Source organism: Misgurnus anguillicaudatus, chromosome 9, assembly GCF_027580225.2.
Source record: "Misgurnus anguillicaudatus chromosome 9, ASM2758022v2, whole genome shotgun sequence".
Classification (NCBI taxonomy): Eukaryota; Metazoa; Chordata; class Actinopteri; order Cypriniformes; family Cobitidae; genus Misgurnus; species Misgurnus anguillicaudatus.
The window spans coordinates 33,996,467-34,019,534 of NC_073345.2; the positions used below are offsets into that span (position 1 = coordinate 33,996,467).

At 34.9% G+C, this 23,068-nt stretch overlaps 2 protein-coding genes across 2 annotated transcripts in view; both read right to left on the reverse strand.

The window, feature by feature from the left end:
* Positions 1-14,084, reverse strand: part of atp8b1 (ATPase phospholipid transporting 8B1) — a 38,694-nt gene extending 24,610 nt beyond the window's left edge. The window contains exon 1 of the mRNA XM_073871536.1: positions 13,767-14,084. The gene's annotated coding sequence lies outside the window, so the exon portion shown is untranslated. The remainder of the gene's footprint in view (positions 1-13,766) is intronic.
* A 2,946-nt stretch (positions 14,085-17,030) lies between these two features.
* Positions 17,031-23,068, reverse strand: part of scamp1 (secretory carrier membrane protein 1) — a 37,685-nt gene continuing 31,647 nt past the window's right edge. Inside the window, exon 9 of the mRNA XM_055180898.2 lies at positions 17,031-21,148. Within this exon, the coding sequence (XP_055036873.1) occupies positions 20,999-21,148 (150 nt within the window). The 3' untranslated portion in view covers positions 17,031-20,998. The remainder of the gene's footprint in view (positions 21,149-23,068) is intronic.

The following is a 23,068-nucleotide window of genomic DNA, read 5'->3' on the forward strand; positions in this document are numbered from 1 at the left end:
GACATGCAAACTGTTCAGGATAAGAGGTCCTCCAGGACAGCCCTTAGTCTACAGGAAAAATGTACGGCTGGTGTCTGATATCAGTACGTTTTATCTGCCGAGATCTGAAAACCGCCCTGTTAAACATCTTTATACAGCAGTGATGATGTCACACGACTCCACCCCTTACACCTCATACACCTGTCCACATACATCACCTTATTACCCATAATCCTCTCTGTTCATCATTCTACACCACACAACTTAAAACACAGGCAACTGTTAAAAAATATGCACCTTTGAATCCAATTTTAATGACGAAACTGCTTAAACTCATGACATAAATACTGCAACAAGTTAAGAGTCTTTAACAATTTATATAAAACTTATTTTCATGTTACCCTATTATGTCACTATAATAAACATAAACAAGCTTTTCCTCTCTTGTGCACTTTTCATAACAAGATCAGAGAGATGTATTATAAATAAATAAGGTCATGTTGATTCCACCCTGATATAAACATATGATGTCATAAAATATGAAACAAAATATTTGCCATCGCTATTACAGAATCTCACGCATTTCTGAGGTTAGAAACCAAACGTCTATGGTCGATGTTTGATATCTGACTCATCTGGAAAACGTAAGTGGCTGGAAAAACTATTCAAATATTCATTAATCTCTATCCTTTCTTTTGAATGAATGATGTGCCATGTCTCGAGATCTTTCGACACCTTGACCCATTTACTCGAAACAAGGCACCAACACCTTTCATTGTTGTGTTGAAATGAAAACGCTCTTAATTAGGGCTGCAAAACGATTTTTTGTTTACATCGTATGTGTGTGTCTGTGTACATTAATTATGTATATCCAGTATAAATACAGACACATGCATGTATAATTTTAAGAGAGAAAAAAACGATTCATATATTAAATATTTATAATTATACATAAAATAAATTATTACCCATAATACACACACATATGATGTAAAAAAAAATATTCTGCAAACGATTAGTCGCGATTAATCGTTTTGCGTCCCTACTCGTAATAATAATGAACAAAACTCTGAGATAAAAACACACTCCAAACCGGACATTTCTGCACGCTCCCAGAAAGAGAAAATACACACGGCATGCAAAACACACACCCATGTTTATCCAAGACTTATTTTGCGTACATGATGCAACGCCAATGACATTTTCAGCTATGAAAAGCAGAACCACCGAAGCTTTTCTGAGCAACTCTTGACTGCTCTTATACTAAAGATTAAGAGATTACAAGCAACAGATGACAGATTTTCATACAGGGTTTATCGATAGGTCACATTAAAATGTTTTCATGCATGCCTTGACCTGAAGATCAGCAGAAAACCATCTTCTGGTTTTGATGTTACATTATAGTTCATTCATATATCAGTGTATTTCGTTTCCCGTAGATCTAAAAGTTGAAACTTAAACGTGTAAATCTCATGAAAAGATGTTCAGGTATTTAATATATTTTTTAGATGATGCGTGTAACCTTTAAGACTCTTTTCACTGTTCAACATACCACAGAGGTCTGATACTACCAGAGGAACATGTTGGGTGAGATAGCATCCACTTACATACATAGTTTGACTATTTATATCATCATTGTACAGAAAATATGCTTTTATGCAAAAACAACAGCTGAGATGAATGAGTTAAGTGCTGTTAAACAGTTTAGTAGGTTAGTTTATGTAACACGAGCAAGCCTTTTCTAAAAAGCCTAATAAGCATTGTTAGCAGCGCAAAAGCTCATGGGTTTGAAATGGCCTAGCACCTCCGTATCTTCAAAAATCTGAATACAGTCCATCATGTTCATTACGGTCGCAAAATACAGGTCACTTAATTATCCCTAGAGTATCAAACGTGTCTAAAGGTGGTAGATAATTTTCCTACTTAACCCCTAAGCTCTGGAAAGATTTACCAAACAATGTGTGATAATCAGACACAGTTAATCAATTTAAGTCTTCACATAACTCGTCTGCGTAACATACTTATGTCGCAATAGTTAGGTTGTCCAGAACCGAGCAGGTACTCAACAATTATATTGTATGACACTTTCATTACATTTGAGCGCCCCCTACGCTAATAAGATTTTGTTTCTCTTTCCCCGTCTTGTCCTCAGTCCCGAGGACACTGAGACTAACAGACCTGTTCCTGTTGCCGTGAAGCTCATCACACCACTGATATACTGGCCTTCCTTCAACGTGATGCCCAGCCGATGTCTGCCCAGCGACCACCGACCACTTCCCACTTTATTTCATATGTTCACTCACCTAAAGGATTATTAGGAACACCTGTTCAATTTCTCATTAATGCAATGGTATAATGGTGTGGGAGATGTTTTTTGGCACACTTTAGTGCCAATTGGGCATCAGTTAAATGCCACGTCCTATCTGAGCATTGATGTCCATCCCTTTATGACCACCATGTACTCATCCTCTGATGGCTATTTCCAGCAGGATAATGCATCATGTCACAGAGCTCGAATCATTTCAAATTGGTTTCTTGAACATGACAATTAGTTCCCTGTACTAAAATGGCCCCCACAGTCACCAGATCTCAACCCAATAGAGCATCTTTGGGATGTGGTGGAACGGGAGCTTCGTGTCCTGGATGTGCATCCCTCAAATCTCCATCAACTGCAAGATGCTATCGTATCAATATGAGCCAACATTTCTAAAGAATGCTTTCAGCACCTTGTTGAATCAATGCCATGTAGAATTAAGACTGAAAGTTCTGAAGGCGAAAGGGGGTCAAACACAGTATTAGGATGATGTTCCTAATAATCCTTTAGGTGAGTGTACATGTTTATGGATCATACATCACATATCATATCATACAATTGTATGGAAATTAAAACATATATGATATAGTATCTAATATATAATATATCCCCTATAAATCAGCTATGTCTGCCTCTCTCTCAAGGTTTTTTCTCCTAGGAGTTTTTTTTCAACCGCGAGGGAGTCAGCTGACATTGGCTTGACTTTGAACTCTCTTCTATACATTACATTATTACTACGCTCGCTAGTACGGTTTAATCTTAGCCGCTGAACTTTTGCTACTTTTGTTGTCCCCTGATTTTTCTGTGTTTTCTCCTGCTTATTAATGTAGAGCTGCTTTGAAACAGTTAAACAATTGTAAAAAGTGCTATATAAATAAAATTGAATTGAATTAATGATAGACCAATGTATTGCAGTGAGCAATGTATCAGTCGATATTAGGAATTTATTACATCAATCTTTTCAATTGCCCAATAAATCTTTCTCCTCCTTAAATGGGTCATTTTTAAAGACGACACTCGGATGCAAAATTAAATTCTGATTGACAGCAAAATTAGTAATCACTTTTTAATGAAATGTTATATTAAGCATCTGCCAAATGCATGTGATTACAAAACCAGTCATAAGGGTCCATTTTTGTAATACAAATGGAATAAATGTAATGTATGGTTTTTGTTAGTAGTGATGCACCGATATGATTTTTGGGGGGCTGATATTAAACACTTGTACAATGCTATACAGTCGGCCTATTAGCTAGTTTATTTCTGCATCAAATTATTTTTACTGAACATGGATTGGATCAATTTAACATTCAACTAACCAACATAATAAGAAAGGCACCAAGTAAGATCAAATTTGGGTGTTTTTTCCGAGATTTTGAAAAAAGCCAAGATCACAATTTTCTCGAAATACTCTGACCTGACCCGCATGGCTCACGTGAATGAGTAATCTCTCACATAATTAACTATTTTTCTTCCATCTCATGTCTGACAAACCATAATTTCTACAAATTTTATTTTGTTTTGGAAAGTATTTAATTATTTTGATAACTATTTTAAAGGAAAACACCACCGTTTTTCAATATTTTATTATGTTTTTGCCTCAACTTGGATTTATTGATACATACTTATCTTTTTTCAATGCCCTAGCCCCGTTCATTCCTTAGGATCCAAACAAAAGTTTTATTTTGTGCCACCATACTTACTTGTGTAACTACTCACGTAACGGTCTTTAAGTCTCTAAACATGAAAGTGTTTGGTGGCTTCTAAATGCATCCCTGTTTGGAGCCATAGGAATGAATGGGGCTAGGCTAAATGCTAACACATTCACAACGCGCTGTACAAAGATTGAAAGTGCACACATTGAAAAAAGATAGAGATTTATTAATTCGTCTAAGTTGGTAAGAACATAGTAAAATATTGAAAAACTGTTTTCCTATATAAAAAAAATGCTGGATTATGCAACAGACATGCAACTTATTGCCTTCAAGCAGTTAATTAATAAACAATCGGTATCTGTCTTTCTCGTGCTATTGCCAATAAACCGATGGTTTCAAATTTATAAAAAAAATGTCCAGTGTATAACTATTTGTTAGGATAGGACAGTGTTTCTCAAACTTTTTCAGCCCAAGGACCACTTTATCTTCCAATTTTTTTCTGAGGACCACCTAACAGAATCCCACTCTAACACAAAACCCAAAAAAACAACAAAATAGGAAGGATAAGCTAAATTTAAGTTTAATATGCAACTGTTTCAAGTCAAAACTATTTTTTAAACACAAATGCAATGCTATGTTCAGAAATTATTATATGAATTTTATTTCATTTGAACAAGTAAATGTGAAATGAGTTGCAGCTTAATATGAACAACAAACTGCACATATAAAAAAACTGCAATTAAACATACTATAACAGCCTAGGTCCCACTTAATGTCATTCCAAAGAGCCATTAGTTTAAAACTGAGGTGGTGGGTATATGAAGTCTATGGTTGTAACTATGGTAAAAATAAAATGCTGAAAAAATGTTCCCCTTAATGTCCAAAATCACTGAAATTACAGGGATTTTACACATGAAACAAAAACTAGTGCATTACAAAACTAATATATCTGTGGATTTTAGCTGCTTTCAGTTGACGCTTGATCCTTCTTTTGACTCCTCTTTGGTTTAGCCACCGATCCATTTTTACGTTATTAAAACAGAATGGCAAGAACTGATATCACAGTTTGGCAAGTGCATTAAAAATCTACTTAAATAAGTGACGATTGTATGAACACTTGCCTAGTTTAGGTCATCTTTTGGCGGACCACTGGGGGGGTTTGGCGGACCACACTTTGAGAATTACTGGGACAGGACTATTTTCGGTGGTGATACAACTTTTTGAAAATCTGAAATCTGAGGGTGTAAAAAAATTAAATATCGAGAAAAACGCCTTTAAAGTTGTCCAAATGAAGTCCTTAGCAACACATATTACTATGATAAATACATTGTTTACATATTTACGAGGACATTTACAAAATATCTTTATGGATCATGATCTTAACTTGATTTCGGAACAAAAATAATATGATAAAAATATAATTTTGACCCATACGATGTGTTAGCCATTGCTACAAATATACCCGTGTGACTTATGACTGGTTTTGCGGTCCAGGGACAAAAAAGTAAAAATAAATAAAAATGGCATTTGTGTGGCTTCAGATGGAAATAACCGTGTGTGATAATAACTATAAAAACAATTTCCATGATCATTGCATTTCCTTAAATGACATTCCTGGTCAAACACGAGTGGACAGACACTGTCTTTGTTCAGACGTCACCGCATACTCTCAATGCCATGATGCGCACAACAAAGATTCCCATTGATGACGCTGAACCGCCACCCACGTCCCTAAAGACCTTCAGCAGGTGTTTTTATAGGGCTGATAGCCCAGGGAAACTGGTTTCAAAGTCTCGCCCTGACATGGGGGAAGGGTTCAAAAACATAATGGAGGCAGGGATACCTGTGAGAGACCGAAACCTGAGACCTGAGGAAAAACGCCGTCTATGAACATCAGGAGAAATAAACCAGAGGACGTCTGATTGAACTATAGACAGAACATTTTAAATGTATAACTAACATGAATATTTAGTGTACATGTGGTTGGTTTGAGAGAAATATTTTATATTATAATCCACCTGTGTGCTAAACAAATACTGAATATTTGTGTAAGAGAAAAGATCACCAATTCTCCCATCTTACAAGTTCTTTACGTGATTCATTTTAATAAAGATAAATTAAATTGTTCATAAACATTTTCCTCAGCTTATGTTTTGTGAATGAACTCAATGATCGTGGTTCGGAAATATCAAGTGTCATTTGCATCCGCAGTTTCTTGGCCAGTAAACAAATAATTCTTGGATCAAACTACATGATAGACACAACCAGACACACATACAATCTCCCATTAAACATACAGTATGTGAATTAACAACAGATCGAGAGTAAACTGCAGTATATGCAAATACTTGGCACGGTTATTCAAACAAATTCACTTTTTGTTTTGGATTAAGTTAATTGATGTAATTAAAAAATAAATGAAACTACTTTTTAGCATTTAGCTGTTCTTTTATAACAAAATAAAAACAATACAATCTATGCGAGTTATGTTAAAAAAAATACTTTTCAAAGAAAGAATAAGAAATACTCCAAGTTTCTACATGATGGGAGTGTTTCAGGATGTCTACTTTACTCAAGAGGCCTTGTGCAAACTAGTTTTGCAATTCACTGGATTCAAATTCTCACCCATTTGCTTCACAAGTCAGGAAATTCAAATCCAGAAGTCGTAGCCTTTAACTTCTGCTGAGCGATTTGCTTGTGTTGTGTTTCGGAAGAAAAGATTTTACTGGCATAACCTAAACACTTGAACAATATGAAGGCGCCGTTCACCTTGAATTATATATATACACAGATTATTCAAGATCCTATCTACACTTAAGTGGTTAGGCTGGAGTTTGTGTCTATTATTACGTGCCGTTGGCGAGACCTCAGTCTCATTTGCAATCAAGATGCAAAATACAAATAGAGACAGATCAAGAGTCAATTACTGACATACATTATAGAGTTACAATTAATGTGGACATCATAGCTTAATCTTATAGGAATAATTTTAAGATACAGTATATTACTTGAATATCTTTTGATATCGGGTAAATCTATACAGTTTCGAAAAAATCTTAAAATCATATGAGATTACTGAGGGTTTATCTCAGGGGTGATCTGACTTTGTTTTTCATGAATCTCGCCATCTAAGAGAAAGACGGTAAGATTAATTTGTGACATTTCTTTCTCACAAAGTGTAACTGTCACAAAACTGTTCAACCCTCCCCACCAAAACCCCAAACACTACATCACATGAATACACATTTGACGATATCACCCATAATGAAAACACACACATACGCCAATGCAATTCATTCTTCCAACTCATGAAGATCATCTAATAAAAACACGTTTAAATCAATTCATGTAAGGCCTTAGACAAATATTAACCCTAATTATGCACTAAACAGAAATCTCGCCAATAAATCGCTGCTAAAACGGAAATGTGTCGCAGTGAAGCTTGACTGTGCAACGATGTTGCAGTTTCTGAAAGACTTCATTAAATTCAATGAATGTTAAACACACTTTTGTCATTTACAACTCAACAATAAATACAGTACATTATAGGGATGGGACGGTATGAAAACTTCATATCATGATTATAGTTACCAAAGTTATCGCAATTATCAATATTATTATGGTTTTGTTGGAACAAGTTTTATTTTTGAAAATCACAATTTAATATTTCATGTCCCTGAAATTATTTCTGTGGTAAAAAAATAAAAATAAATCTGTCTAATAAGTTTACCGTGAATCAATACAATACATTATTCCTTAAATGCCGCCTACTGCAAAAAACTTTGTTGCATGTGCGCGCCTGCGTCAAGCTGATTCTGGCTGGACAGGATTTACCGTGAGTTTTCAAAATCACGGTAATCAAACACGGTTGTAATGATAATTAAATTTTAAACGATAATACTAATCGTCAGGACATTTTATCGTGGTTAATCGTAAAACCAGTAATCGTCCCATCCCTAGTACATTATTTACAGAACAAGCAACCAGGTGCATTAAATTCAAATCTCTTAACGCAGATCTTATAAACATAGATATAAATACATAGATACGTCATTAGCAGCTATTTCTATGGGCCACTATATGCAAGTCATCTGCCATATTGGAAAGGTCCAAGGTGGCACGTTAACCAGTTTTGCAAAGTCTGCTGTGATCACTTTAAAAATGGTGGATTGCTGTTCCTGAGCGTTAAAATTGAAGGATTTTGTGTATCGGCTGTCAATATTAGGGTAAAATAATTATTGATTTAATTGGCCATTGGGTTGGTTTTGTTGAGCAAATCTGGCAACACAGCCACGATGGCCCATGAACACTCGAGAGCAAGTTGTATCCACCTTAGATATGTATAAAGGCTAGATGTCTCGCCCGGAATGCTGGTCAATTGAGTGGAACGTTCGCATTTGGTGGCCATCTTACCACAGGCACTCGCTTACTCATAGCATTGAGTTTTAATGGTGCATGTACTTTTAAATGACCATAACTTGCTTAATTTTCTACCAATTTTCAAACAGTTTAGTTTGTTATAAACGTCAAAGATGTACCACGGCATACTTATAAAAAAATAAAATTCATGAAACATGTTAAAGCATCCATAATTATAGCCACGTTAATAAAGTTTGTAAGAAACCAAACGGTTTGAAAATTTGTGAAATTGAGCAAGTTATGGTCATTTAAAAGTACCTGCACCATTAAACTCAATGCTACGAGTGAGCGAGCTGCCTGTGGCAAGATGGCCGCCACATAATGACGTTAGAGACTCCGCCGTAAGACATCTAGCCTTTATACATATCTATGGTATCCGCAACCAAAGTTGTAGACATGTTTGATCAAATTTCGTAGACGTAAATATTATAATTGGTGAACTAAAATGATACCCCAAGACAGAAGTGTTTGCTAACACGACATTAAAAGATGCTATAGTTTGTCGGAGCCGATGGTGTAGTGGGCAGCGCTCTGACATGTGGTGATTTTGCACTTTTGGCAACCCGAGTTGGAATCCCGGGTGGTGGTCATTGGCCCATATTCCTCTCTCCTCCATGTACCTTCCTATCCTCTCCTCATTTATTGTTAAATAAAAGGCAAAATGGCCAAAAAATAAAGATACTATAGTTTTAAAACCTGTAATATTATGTTAATAAGCCAATTTTACCTGTAGAAGGTTAGCCCATTTTTGGGGGTTTACAAATATATTGGGGAACATAAATCTGCAAGGTATACTAACCATAGGCTGCGCAATGTTGTGGTATCGTGGAAAACTGTGAGTGACATCTTGAACCATACTTGAGTTCATACAGCCCAACTCAAAATATCACAAATGCATCACAGAAAAACATGAAGGTCTTTGAATGGCACTAAATGCTGTGAATGTAACAAGCGGTTACATCCTGGTAAAAAAATGTAAGCGCCCTAAACTCTGAACCTAAAAGGTTTGTTGCCATTAATCATGGATACACCACGTAACTGCATAATTACTCAGCATTGATGTACTTTGATATTCATGGTACTCCAAAGGTAACATCCAAAAAACATGGTCCCATTTTAAAAAATGTGGTTACACCCTTCCTCTTTAGTGTTTGCAACACGTACTACTATTTATTTATAGGCCAGGCCAGGTCATTTTGAGATCATGAGATGATAACTGTGCTCAGTTGTCCAATGAACACATTGATATTTGGATATGCAATGAAATATGTAAATGTAGGGTGGGTCTTAATTGTATTCATTGGGGAATTGACTGAATGGTTAAAGTGGTTTCTATGTGTAGGATGGTTACATAATGTGAGCCAAAACAAAGATGTGTTTCAATGGCTTAGCTGGCAAACTCAAGATTTTTTTTCCCTGCTAAACTGTCAGTTCAGTGACATTTCCAGAATCAACAGAGGTGACACCTATCCCATGATTCCCTGTGTTTGTAGGTAACAATATATCGTCTATTAGTGAAACACTAGATGAGAAACTGGAGATGGGAGGGACGTGTTGCTTGTGAGGGGGTCTTCCATGGGAGATGCCTATACATTAACCATGCTGTTTCTGATTGTTTCACAACACACTAAACGTCGCTTGTAATGGTTTTAGTAAACATTTAAACTACAACTTAATGTTGACAGTGATAGTGTTGTTTACATTTGAAAGGTTAATGAGAAACAAAGAAAATGACCTTTTAACAGAAAACAGACTAATGCACCGAAATTTCAGGCAAAGAAAACTTCTTATAATAGTTTTCTATACCTTTACATTATTTAGATTCGGTTGCATAGTTTTGTTTCATTTTAATCCAATTTGGGTGTTTTTCCAAAAAAGTTTGATTATTTTATTGGTTTGTAGTCCGACTCAGATTTATTAAATTGATGAAATTACTACAACTTTACAAAATCTTTTAATATACAAGTTATATTTTAAAGTCACTTCAGTTTTTGGCCAAGCGCATCAGCAATTTTCCGTTTCGGCCCAGAATTTTCATTTTGGTGCATCAATAGTAAGTACTGTGGTGGCACCATGGTACTGTACAATGTATTGAAGGGGACATATCATGAAAATCTGACTTTTCTATGTTTAAATGCTATGATTGGGTCCCCAGTGCTTCTATCAACCTAGAAAATGTGAAAAGATCAACCCAGTAACCCAGTTTTCTGCATGCGTGTGAAAAAAAGCTCATTGACATTTGGCTCCTCTTGTGATGTCAGAAGGGGATAATACCGCCCCTTAATCTGGACTATCCATTCACGGCACTTCCATTTAGTGCAGAGATCAGCTCATTTGCATTTTAAAGGACACACACAAAATCTGCATATCTTTACTCACACCTACAAACTAAAGTGTCAATTTTAACATGTTATAATAAATTATCTGTAGGATATTTTGAGCTAATCTTAAAAAAGTCTTGTGAAATGTCCCCTTTAATACAATGGTACCATAACTGCCATATTAATGCATGCAAATTGTATACATATATTTCTCAAAATATTTAACAAGAACATCATGGTATTATCATCATGGCAGTGTCCTAAAAACATGGTACCATTTTTAACACTCATGGCATTGTATTGTAACTGTTATGCAAGTCGTGTTAAAGGGATAGTTCACCCAAAAATTGACATCCTATGGAAGTCAATGGGGCTAATCTGATCGATTTGGTTACAAACATTCCTCAAAATATCTTCCTTTAAGCCCGGGATACACTGCAGGATTTTTGAACTTCTACAAGATCACACTGTGCAAAAAGGATCATTAAACTTGGGTACGACGACTGTACGATGACACCTATTGAATCGGAGGCTTTGACGGCTGTGTCATACGTAAGTGCAACATCACAAGCATGCGCTAGCGGTAAACAAATACTGTACGCAGGTTATAGCAGCAAAACACACTGTGCGTTGGTCATGATGAATTTCTGATACTATCAGAAAACTATCGTAGGCTATCTTTGGACGCAAGACAGGGAAAACGGCCGTCTTTGAACCTCTCTCACTGTACGATATAGGACTACCAATGAAGAGCTACGGTCACAGAAAACGCGACGATTGTTTCACGATGACAATATTTCATCTGGGACAGACAAAAATCGTGCAGTGTATCCCGGGCTTTATGTTTATCAGAACAATGAAACATATACAGGTTTGTGAGGATGAGTAAAAGATGACATAATTTCAACTATTCAGCTATAATACGATAAAGGTCAACTATGAGGAAATGGAGTCTAAAATTATGAAGGATATAAGGAATAATAATTGCTCAGCACGGATATTAACATTAGTGCTTGTAATAAAACATCATCGTCACTTTGATATAGTAGTACCATGTTTAAAGTCAACTTATTTTCTATCAATCTTGTGTCCATTTGCTTTTCTTACATATCTAATAAACCACAGAGAGAATGGCAGAAATGACTCACTTCACCTTTATATTGTGCAGTTATCGCTCTATTTATCTAGTACACTTCTAAAACAAATTTGGATTACAAATTCTAAGCCAATACTAAAAGAAACAGAAACCACGCCACGCCATCTTACGCCGTGTGTGAATGCTTACGTCCAATCTACTAAACCTGTTTTGTGGCACTTTCAGCAAAGTCTCGTAAATAAAGCCCACATGCTGAAGAGATGACAAAAGATCAACAGCGAGACTCAGGTCAGGACTCGTCCAAAACTCACGAGAATTTCATTCATCAGAAAGAAAAAAACCCAAAGCACATTTACAGAAATACATACACACACAAGACTAATAAAGGTGTGTTTGTTGTGTTTTAAAGCAGGATTCTTTCACTTATAACAGGAACTACTTAATATACTTAATAAACCAACATAACTTTTTTTATTTTTCTACACAACTTTTACAAGTTCTTACTGGATTATGATCTTATATGGGTTCATAGTCAAATAATGAGATTTGGAGCATCTCTGTTTATTTTCAATTTGATCTTACTCAGTTAATACTAGAGATATAAAGGTTATATTTTCATATAACGGTCTTTACATTGTGTAAGATGATTTTATGTAGAAAACAGTAAATCACTAAAATGACTTTAGGTTTTCACAGACTGGGTCACATTTGTGCCCTGGCAAAAAGTAACTTCTACTCAACTTTTAAAGATGTCTTTCTATATACAAAATGATATTTTCTTCTCAATGACCCTACAGAAAAAACCCTGAATGTAACAGTTATTAATATCATACACAAAATATTGTAAAATATTTAAAATATACAAAAAAATTGAAATATAATGACAGTAATCATTTCTGCTACAATCCCACGCCACGTCCAACATCGATTTCTGATTATGACGTAAATGCAATGATTAGTAAATCTGGTAACACTTTACAATAAGCTTGCATTTGTTAACATTAGTAAATGTATAAGCTAACATAACAATGAACAAAAGTTTTAGCATTTATTAATCTTAATGTTAGTTAATGCCAGTACAGTTGTTTATGTTATTTCACAGCCCGATAACTAATGTTATACAACTTTTAATTTGAAAAATGCATTAGTAAATGCAAAAATTAACATGAATTAAGATCAATAAATTATGATGTATTGTTAGTTCACGTTAGCTAATGCATTAACAAATCAACCTTATCGTAAAGAGTTACCGTAAATTTAATGTTGACATCTGCTCTAGAGAACCGATAGTGGATTTTACCATTACCGATAACTAGTTGGTCCGTACTTGCCGATAACCAATTAATCGACCGATTAATCGACCAATAGTTTTTAAAATAGATGCTATTAATAATATAGGCTACTTTAATAAGATTTCTTATTTGGAGCTCCAGTGCTGCATTTATTTTAATTCATTTCAAACTGCTGTCGTAATTTTTCACTTCTTTCCTCAAAGTTACTCTAAACTAAACCAAGCCCACTGTGTAGATCTTATCTAAAATCTTTAACTTTCTGCTTTACCAAACATGTTGTAAAAAACACAATAAAACATGACGTCACAGGAAAACATTTTAAAGTTGATAAGATCACATACATGACAGTATATCATACAGCAAAATCTATACTGACACACCAAGAACCTCACAGAACCTAAAAAAGCCACAATTATTTTGAAAGGAGTCTGTCGTTGCTCTAAACAAGTACCCTTTAAAACCTTTAATATAAGTTTAGGTGAAATTGCTGAAGACATGCTGGTATATAAATAACTTCAACACAGTTTATTTCTAATCTGCGTGTTGTTGTAGAGTCAAACACACACATCACACACACACACACACACACACACACAGGTAGAGGAACTCAGGTGCGACACACCTTAACCGATCACTTCACAACAACATCACTTCCAAACAAACTACTTTATAAAATCAAACATGACTTACCGATCTGAAACCAAATTCTTTCAATCCTTTGGGTTGTTTTATGTTGAATTATTGCTCCATATTCGCTCCGCGTCAGTGTGAAGGAGCTGTGCTGTGCTGCGCTGTATGTGTGCTGCTGCGAGTTCTCAAGCGCGAACTGGAAAAACTGGTCTGACTGGGAGACGCTTTATTCCTACAAACCCATAATACACACACACACTCTCTCTCACACACACAACACACTGAGATAAAGAAAGTGCTTCTTGTCTTAAAAACGACACACTTGAAGACTGCAACTCATTCCTCGCGGGTCACGTGACCGCACAGGTAAGAAAGGTGTGACTCATTTTACAGTCAAATAATGAGGGGAAAACTTCTGCTTTTGCATCAGTTCCTTGTTTCTGTGTCGCGCAGAGATAGAGGCGTCATCGTATAAATAATTATCAATTATAATCCTCGTAATTTTTATTAGAATAAGTATTTAAATTAGGGTAAGTGATGCATTAAAAATGTTATTTGATGTTTGATATATCTTCGATGGATGTAGGATAATATTTTACTTTTTTATCGTAATGTAATACACCTTTGAGTCAAATTTTACTAGAATCGCCATTAACCGACAGAAAAGAAATAAGTAATTGTTTTAATCTTCAGAGGCCTGTCAGTAGACTTAAAATAATTAGAAAGGTATGAAATGAATGTCGGTGTGGGCGGGGCCTAGCGCCCGGAAGTTGTACGTCAGGCCCTATGTTTACGTAATCATTATTTTCATATTCATTCCACGGCTTTTTTTTGTACCTTATCTGTTATTCTATAGTATATGCTTTTCTATTGTACTTTTTTCTGAGTAAATAAAAAATATCTTTTCATATTTTTTAATAATAAAGTTAAAGTGACTTTTGAAATTAATGTATACATGTAATGAAGAAATATAAAGCTAATATTTATATAAGATAACTGAAACTGTATTATTTTGGACTTGTCATTATACCAGACATTTCTGGAAAAATTTTGATTTCATTAATTACAATATTCTGCTTTATTGTAAATTAATCTACTTTCTGTGCAAATTTCATGTACACAAATGTAAGTTCACCAAAACTAAACCACTTTTTAACGTATTCCCAAAATAATTTAACATGTATCTAAATAATATTGAATCCACATTGAACAAAAAACCAAGAAAAACTACTTTAATTTGTTAAGACTTTGTATTACATAATTTGATGTCTTACCCTCTTGTTTTTCTTTTTCTTTTCTTTTTTCGTATTTTCTCTTGTTACATTTATGTAAACAAAACATTTATTGTGACCTTGTACTTTTGTACTCAATACTCTTCTTCAATAAAAAAAAAATACTATTCAACATTTGAAGTGGATCAAAAATGTTTATCAAAGTTGTCCTAAGACAAGAACGTGAACTGGGTATTGGTGTTAAGGCAGCATTTATGAAAAGTTTTGATCCACTTAAAATGTTGATATGTATAATGTATAATATTTGTTAGTTGCTCTGGTCGCAATAATTAGGAAATGATTTAAATCTGAGATCTCTATCCCTTATATTGTGTCCTATTGAAATGGTCTGTTTGATAATATTCTGTGGAGAAAAGTTTGGACTTTGTCATTTAAATAATTATTTACAAATAGGGTTAAGGATGTATCATAAATTACACTTTTTTAACTGTTAAACTTTTTTTTAAAGAAAATGTTTCCAGATATTGACTCACTATGTTCATTTTGTGGTGCCGAAGAAGAATCCATGTTTCATCTTTTCTGGGAATGCACATACACATCTCTGTTTTGGAAAATCTTTGTCATACAAGGATTTTTATTTGGTTGTCATAATTTTGACAGTCCTGTAAAGGATCAGTATTTATTGAAAAATGTATTTATCTTACTTAGCAATTTTTTTCCCTACGCAAATGTAAATATTAAGGTGCTAAGCCATATTTTTCTGTTTTTTGTAAGGATCTTAAAGGGGACATATCATGAAAATCAGACTTTTTCCATGTTTAAGTTCTTTAATTGGATCCCCAGTACTTCTATCAACAAAAGATCAACCCAGCTCCCCTTGTGATGTCAGAAACGGATAAAACCGCCCCCCAATCTGCACTATTGAACCACTGCACTGCTATTTAGTGTAGAGACAAACTCATTTGCATTTAAAGGGACACACCCAAAAACAGCACATTTTTGCTCACACCTACAAAGTGGCAATTTTAACATGTTATAATAAATTATCTAGATGATATTTTTAGCTTAAACTTTACATACATACTCTGGGAACACCAAATATTTATTTGACATTTTCAAAAGGTCTTGTGATTGTGAAACGTCCCATTTGGACACTCTCACTGACTCCAGCAACTCCAAAGCCCTTAAAATTATATCATTGTGTCACTTGTATGACATTTCACAAATTGCTGTAATATTTAATTCTGTTTACCCCTGGCACTGTGTTTGTATGTTCACAGTTACAATAAAAAATAGTATTAATTTAAAACAAATATTTTCATATTTTATCTCATTACTTGTATTTTAAATTCAATTTCTGTGATGTTATTATGAGGTACGTGTTACTTTTCTCAGCGTTGGTGTGCATTAACCAATCAAAATCCTTCAATAAAAGATTCGAATTTCTGAGCCGTCCAGCGGGTTCTGGCTAGAGGGGATACAGCAAATCTCGCGAGATGTTGGGTTTAGGGGTAGGACTAGGATGAAAAGTAGAGGTTCTGGCTACATAGGATACAGCTACGACATAAATCCCATGAAATGTTTGGTTTAGGGTTGGGTTTTGGATGAAAACAGCGGTCTTCTGGCGAGATTTTGGCCCTAGCTGTATCCCTTCTAGCCACAACCCGTCAGCGCCTCACTTGAGTTATGGATGAAATTTGTGCACTTTACCGCCCTCTAGTGTTCAATGTGCAATTTGTGTACAAAGATAAGCCTAGTCAGTGTAATAAATGTATTTAAAAGAGGATCAATTTAATGATGCAAGTATATTTACACAAAACTGTGTTGTAATGAGGACCTATAAACTATTTCATTTAACAACACAGTCAATACAAGTTAAAGGACTGATTTAATTTTACGTTTAAATCCCAATAATTATATTTTATTATATATATATTATATATATACAGTATATACATATATAATATTTCTGTTTAACACACATGAATAATAAACATCCTTATTGAAACCAGTTACATTTGCAAGTAGGCCATAAATACTAAAAATAGGCATGCATCAGATGAGTGAATATATAAAAAGCACAAAACACAGGTTAATATTGTTTTTTTATTTATTTTTGTGTTAATACAATAAATATACAAAACTCAAACTACTCAACATGCGACTACAGGAGAGACGCGAGTGCATTTGTACAGTACGATGAAATTCAGGACAACAGGCCTCCTTGCTTTAGTTTTACAAAATATACAAATATCCATCCTTGCTGTTTTAAATCTCAACAAAACACAACCAGTGATGCTTCTCAATCCATTTCTTACGTATCAGTGTTTCAACTAACATCACTTATTGAAAGATAGAGTCAGATTAAAGCCACGATTCAATGCACCACACACAAGGGGTCACAGGTCAGTTTATCATATCGGTCTTCACACACACGCACACACACAGACTCCCAACAGAACCCAATGAGTTGATCTATTTCGGCTTTCAAGAGAGTTTTTCAAAACAAATCAAAATAAAGGAACATTCAGGTGCCATTAGTTGAAATGTATTTATAAAAGGAAGAACGACTTGCAGCATCTCATCTCATCCCATTCATACACACAGTAAATTAGTGAAAGAGATTAAATAAACTTGAAGAGAGAATAAAAACATGACACTCATAAGATATTAAACTTTCAATTCATAATAACCTATAGAGAATAATTCAACCGTGAATGAAAACATTTACACAATCACCTTCATGTCATTTCAAACCTGGATCATTTTCTTTCCTTTACAGAACACAAAATGAGATGAACACTCCATGAGCCGGCTAAGCTTCACAAATTAGAGAAAAACCATTAAAAAACATACATAACAGATATATCACTTCTGTATGCGACCACACGCTTTATTTTAAATCTTCTGAAGCTACTGAATACAATGCAGGAGTCGGTTTGTGGAGCTGAGGTCTCCAGATCTTATCTTTTGTGTTCCACACTGCAAAAAATGACTTTTTTCTTAGTTTTTATGTCTTGTTTTCAGTACAAATATCCAAAATAAACTTTATTACATTAAGATGCATTTTCTTGATGAGCAAAATGAGCTAAGAAAATGAGTCTAGTGTTTAGACAAAAAATATACAATTAAAGTGAATTAGTGCATAAAAATGGCAAAAAGGTAAGCAAAAAAAATCTTGAACTTGAACAAATTTATTTAAAATGAATTTCACAATTTAATTCAGAGATAAAGTGAATTTGTGCTTAAAACAAGCAAAAAAGCCACAATTTATTTCACAATTAAAGTGGATTTGTGCTTAAAACGAGCAAAAAAAAGCCACAATTAATTTCACAATTAAAGTGAATTTGACCTTAAAACAAGCACAAAAAAAAGCCAATAGGGTAAGAAAAAAAATCTTAAAACTTGAACAAATTTATTTAAAATTAATTTCACAATTAAATTCATAATTAAAGTAAATTTGTGCTTAAAAAAAGCAAAAAAGCTACAATTAATTTCACAATTAATTCACGATTTTAAAAAAATTAATTGAAAAAAAAAACCATGCCAATAGTGTAAGAAAAAATGTTGAACTTGAACAAATTCATTTAAAATGTAGATTTTTGGTCTACAAACTAGACTTATTTTCTTAAATTAATGTGTACTTAAAGCAAGCACAAAATAAATAAATAAATAAATACTTTGCCAATAGGTTAAGGTAAATTTTCTTGAATTAAGTGTTTAAGAAAAAAAACAGATTTTTTTCTTACCCTATTTGCAGATTTTGTGCTTGTTCTAGGCACAAATTCACTTAAATGTTATATTTTTTGTCTAAAAACTACACTTATTTTTAAAAAGAATTTGTGCTTAAAACAAGCAAAAAAATTAAATGAAAAATAAAATAAAATCGCCATTGTGGTAAGAAAAATACCTTTAACTTTTTTTAAACACTTTAATCAAGAAAAATTCAAGCAAATTAGCTTACCCCATTAGCAGATTTTTGTTTGTTTTAAGCACAAATTCATTTCAGAAAATAAGTCTAGTTTTTAGACCAAAAATATTTAAGTGAATTTGTGCATCGAAACAAGCCAAAAAATCTGCCAATGGGGTAAGAAAAATATCTTTCACTTTTTCCTTAAACACATAATTCATGAAAAATCTTAGTTTACCCCATTAGCAGATTTTTGTTTGTTTTAAGCACAAATTCACTTAAATTGTATATTTTAATCTAAATACTTATTTGATTAGGTCATTTTGCTCATCAAGAAAATACATCCCAATTTAAGAATTTTTAGATATTTGTACTAAAAACAAGAAAGTCATTTTTTGCAGTGCATGAAAAAAATATAAGGGTTTGGATTGACATGAGGATGTGTGTATGTTGACAGAATTCCAGCATGAACTTTATTTATAAAGTTATAATGCAGACACATTTCAAACAAACTCTCTCACGCACACACACAGAATGTTGCTGAAATGTTAAGATCAAGATATGTTTGAATCTTGATGCATATCCCATAATTACAAAACTTGTCTGTCTCTCGGTGACAGTAACCAAGGCTACAAGGTTTTCTGCTTCACTTAATAAAAAAAAGTGAGGAAAAACAATTTCAGACGCAAGCAGGTGCGTCACATCTACGCAGACACAAAACGACAAACCAAAAGACAAACAACGGTGAACAATTCAGTTAGCAACGTGATGAGCTTTAGTCACAGCAGACGTCATGTTTAATCTGTGAATCCAGAATTAGTTTAAGTTATAAATAAATTTGTGGTTAAATCATTTAAAAGACTAGCTTATATAATTGATTTAAATGAGCCAATTACATACAATCTTAAAATAAAGGTGCTTAAAAGGTTTTTAAACCTTTATATAATCAGAAAGGTTCTTCCATTCAGCCAAAACTGGATCTTTTATGACATCATAAAGCACCTTTATTTTTTTAAAGTGTAAAGACAAACAGCCTGTCTATCATTTCATTAAATACAGCACCTGCGTGACTAAAGTCTAAAGGATCCAACATCAGGTAATCTAACGGTACTGATCCAGCCCAACACGGCACGGTCTTACACTAACACACGTCGTGTGTCTTCAGCAATGTGCAGTATGGGGGGTGTGATGTAAAGATTGTTTATTTTATCCCCATTAAAGTGTTATCTTAAAGTATGTAAGCCTGGCAAAAACAAGAGTCAGCAGGCTTTCCATGCATGTGCAGGATCACATCCCGAGTGTTTTACCTTTATATTCAAGACTTGATTTACATTCCACAACAATTCGACTATGAAAAGAAACCAGGAAGCTTTCATTGTCATTCATATGTTTAAAATCAGTCAATACTTTATCATCATACACGTCTTTATATATGTACATTTATATATTTACAGGTATAGAGACCCTCTGAGCTGATACTCCAAGTAATGATGCTGGCTCAATAACAGGGAAAAGTCATTTGATGTTTTGTTTTTTGAGGAAGAAATGCTTGGGTGCATTTCACTCCAATAACTAAACCAATAATTTGAGCATTAAGACCAACATTGTGGTATTATTTTCATTACAATTAAGCACCCATCAGCATAAATTGAAATAACTTGAGAAAATTTTTTTTTCCAATTTATACGAGATGCTATATGTATATGACCCGGTCGTGTCCTCGAGTGTTTCTGTGAGATTCAGCGCGTGTGTGTTTGTTTTAAAGCAGATCGGTAAGACAGACCTGTGAGGGCAAAAACCGTTCTCTTCTCCTTGGATCCAAACACGGACATCACTTCCTGTTTTTCGGCGACATGAACAAATAAAGTGACAACTTGACACACATAAGCACACACTCGAGAGTAGGTAGGCATTCCACACACGCTCAAAATAAAGACCAGGCGAGCACACCTGATGATTGACAAGAGGGGAGGGGCTGGGGGCGGGGTCTCAGTCAGTCACAGGAGTGCATTAAGTCAATGAGAGTGGTGTGGTGTTGAGCAGCCAGTCATGGCTTATGAATGACTGTAAGTACAGTTAGGAGAAATGATAAGGAGGAGATGGGAGGTCAGAGTAGCTTGGACAGAGAGCGCAGGGGTGGTTCGAAGCTCTCAGATCTGCTCTTTAAAGGCTCCCCGGGCAGCATTGGAAGCAGCGTTAGCGGCGGCAGTCTGCACCGTCTTATTGGCCATGACGCCGGTGGCGAATTCCTGTTGCGCCTTCTCAAAGCTGGCACCGGTGGTCCGGTACAGGGCATGGATCTGCAAGCAATCCCACACAAGTTACTTCACTGTATACTGTCTAAATAGGCAGCTCCTTACTAATGGTGCGTTCACACCAGATGTGAATTAAGCATTAAGGGATGCAAAGACAATCCTGCGTTGCGATTCACACGAATGAGGTGGGCGAATTGAGCGTTTTGGGCGTCTAAAACACGTATAAAAAAATCGGAACTTTGGCAGTTATTTGTGCCGTGTTAACCAATCAGGAGCTTGCTCTAGTATTGGCATGATTACAACATAGCGAGCTGAGGCAGAAATACAAAACAATATTGGACAAAATCAATGTCGCTGTATGTGGACACCCGGACAGGAATGAAAAGGATTTCTATATAAAAGGATATATATATATATATATATATATATATATATATATATATATATATATATATATATATATATATATATATATTCTTTTATATAGAAATCCTTTTCATTCCTGTCCGGGAATGAAACTACATGCAAATAGCGCAATTTATTCGCTTCATTCGCATCTGGTGTGAATGCACAGTAAGACAGCATCTTAGCGCTTAAATTTCAAGTGCGAATGAGGCAAATTTCACGCCCAATGACGCAAGTTAACTCAAAATGTTATGCAAGATAGCTAAACCCGACAAATTGAGCATATTTGCGTCTGAGTTTCAAATGCGAATCTTGCGAATTTCACTCGCGAATTATGTGACTAAACTAAAAATGTTCAAGCGTTCAACTACGTGCAAATAGCGCAATTTATTCGCTTCATTCGCGTCTGGTGTGAATGCACAGTAAGACAGCATCTTAGCGCTTAAATTTCAAGCAAGAATGGGGCAAATTTCACGCGCCAATGACGCAAGTTAACTCAAAATTTTAAGCAGGATAGCTAAAGCCGACAAATTGAACATATTTGCGTCTGAGTTTCAAATGCGAATGTTGCGAATTTCACTTGTGTATTACGCGAGTTAACTCAAAGTGTTCAAGCGTCAAACTATGTGCAAATAGCGCAATTTATTAGCTTATTTCGTTCTGGTGTGAATCCACAGTAATACAGGATCTTAGCGCTTAAATTTCACGCACGAATGAGGCAAATATCACTCTTGAATGAGGCAAATTTCATGCGCGAATGAAGGTGAGTTAACTCAAAATGTTTAAGCGTTCAACTACGTGTAAATAGCGCTATTTATTCGCTTCATTCGCGTCTGGTGTGAATGCACAATAAGACAGCATCTTAGCGCTTAAATTTCACACGCGAATAAGGCGAATTTTACTCACAAATGATGCAAATTTCACGTGCGAATGAGGCAAATTTCACGCGCGAATGAGGCAAATTTCACGCGCGAATGAGGCAAATTTCACGCGCGAATGAGGCAAATTTACTGAAAATGTTCAAGCGTCCAACTATGTGCAAATAGTGCTATTTATTCGCGTCTGGTGTGAATGCAGTAGGACGAATGAGGCGAATTTCACTCACAAATGATGCAAATTTCACTCGCGAATGAGGCAAATTTCACGCGCGAATGAAGGCAAGTTAACTCAAAATGTTTAAGCGTTCAACTACGTGCAAATAACGCTATTTATTCGCTTCATTCGCGTCTGGTGTGAATGCACAATAAGACAGCCTCTTAGCGCTTAAATTTCACACGCGAATAAGGCGAATTTTACTCACAAATGATGCAAATTTCACTGGCGAATGAGACAAATTTCAGGCGCGAATGAGGCAAATTTCAGGCGCGAATAAGGCAAATTTACTGAAAATGTTCAAGCGTCCAACTATGTGCAAATAGTGCTATTTATTCGCATCTGGTGTGAATGCACAGTAGGACAGCATCTTAGCGCTTAAATTTCACACGCGAATAAGGCGAATTTCACTCACAAATGATGCAAATTTCACTTGCGAATGAGGCAAATTTCACGTGCAAATGAGGT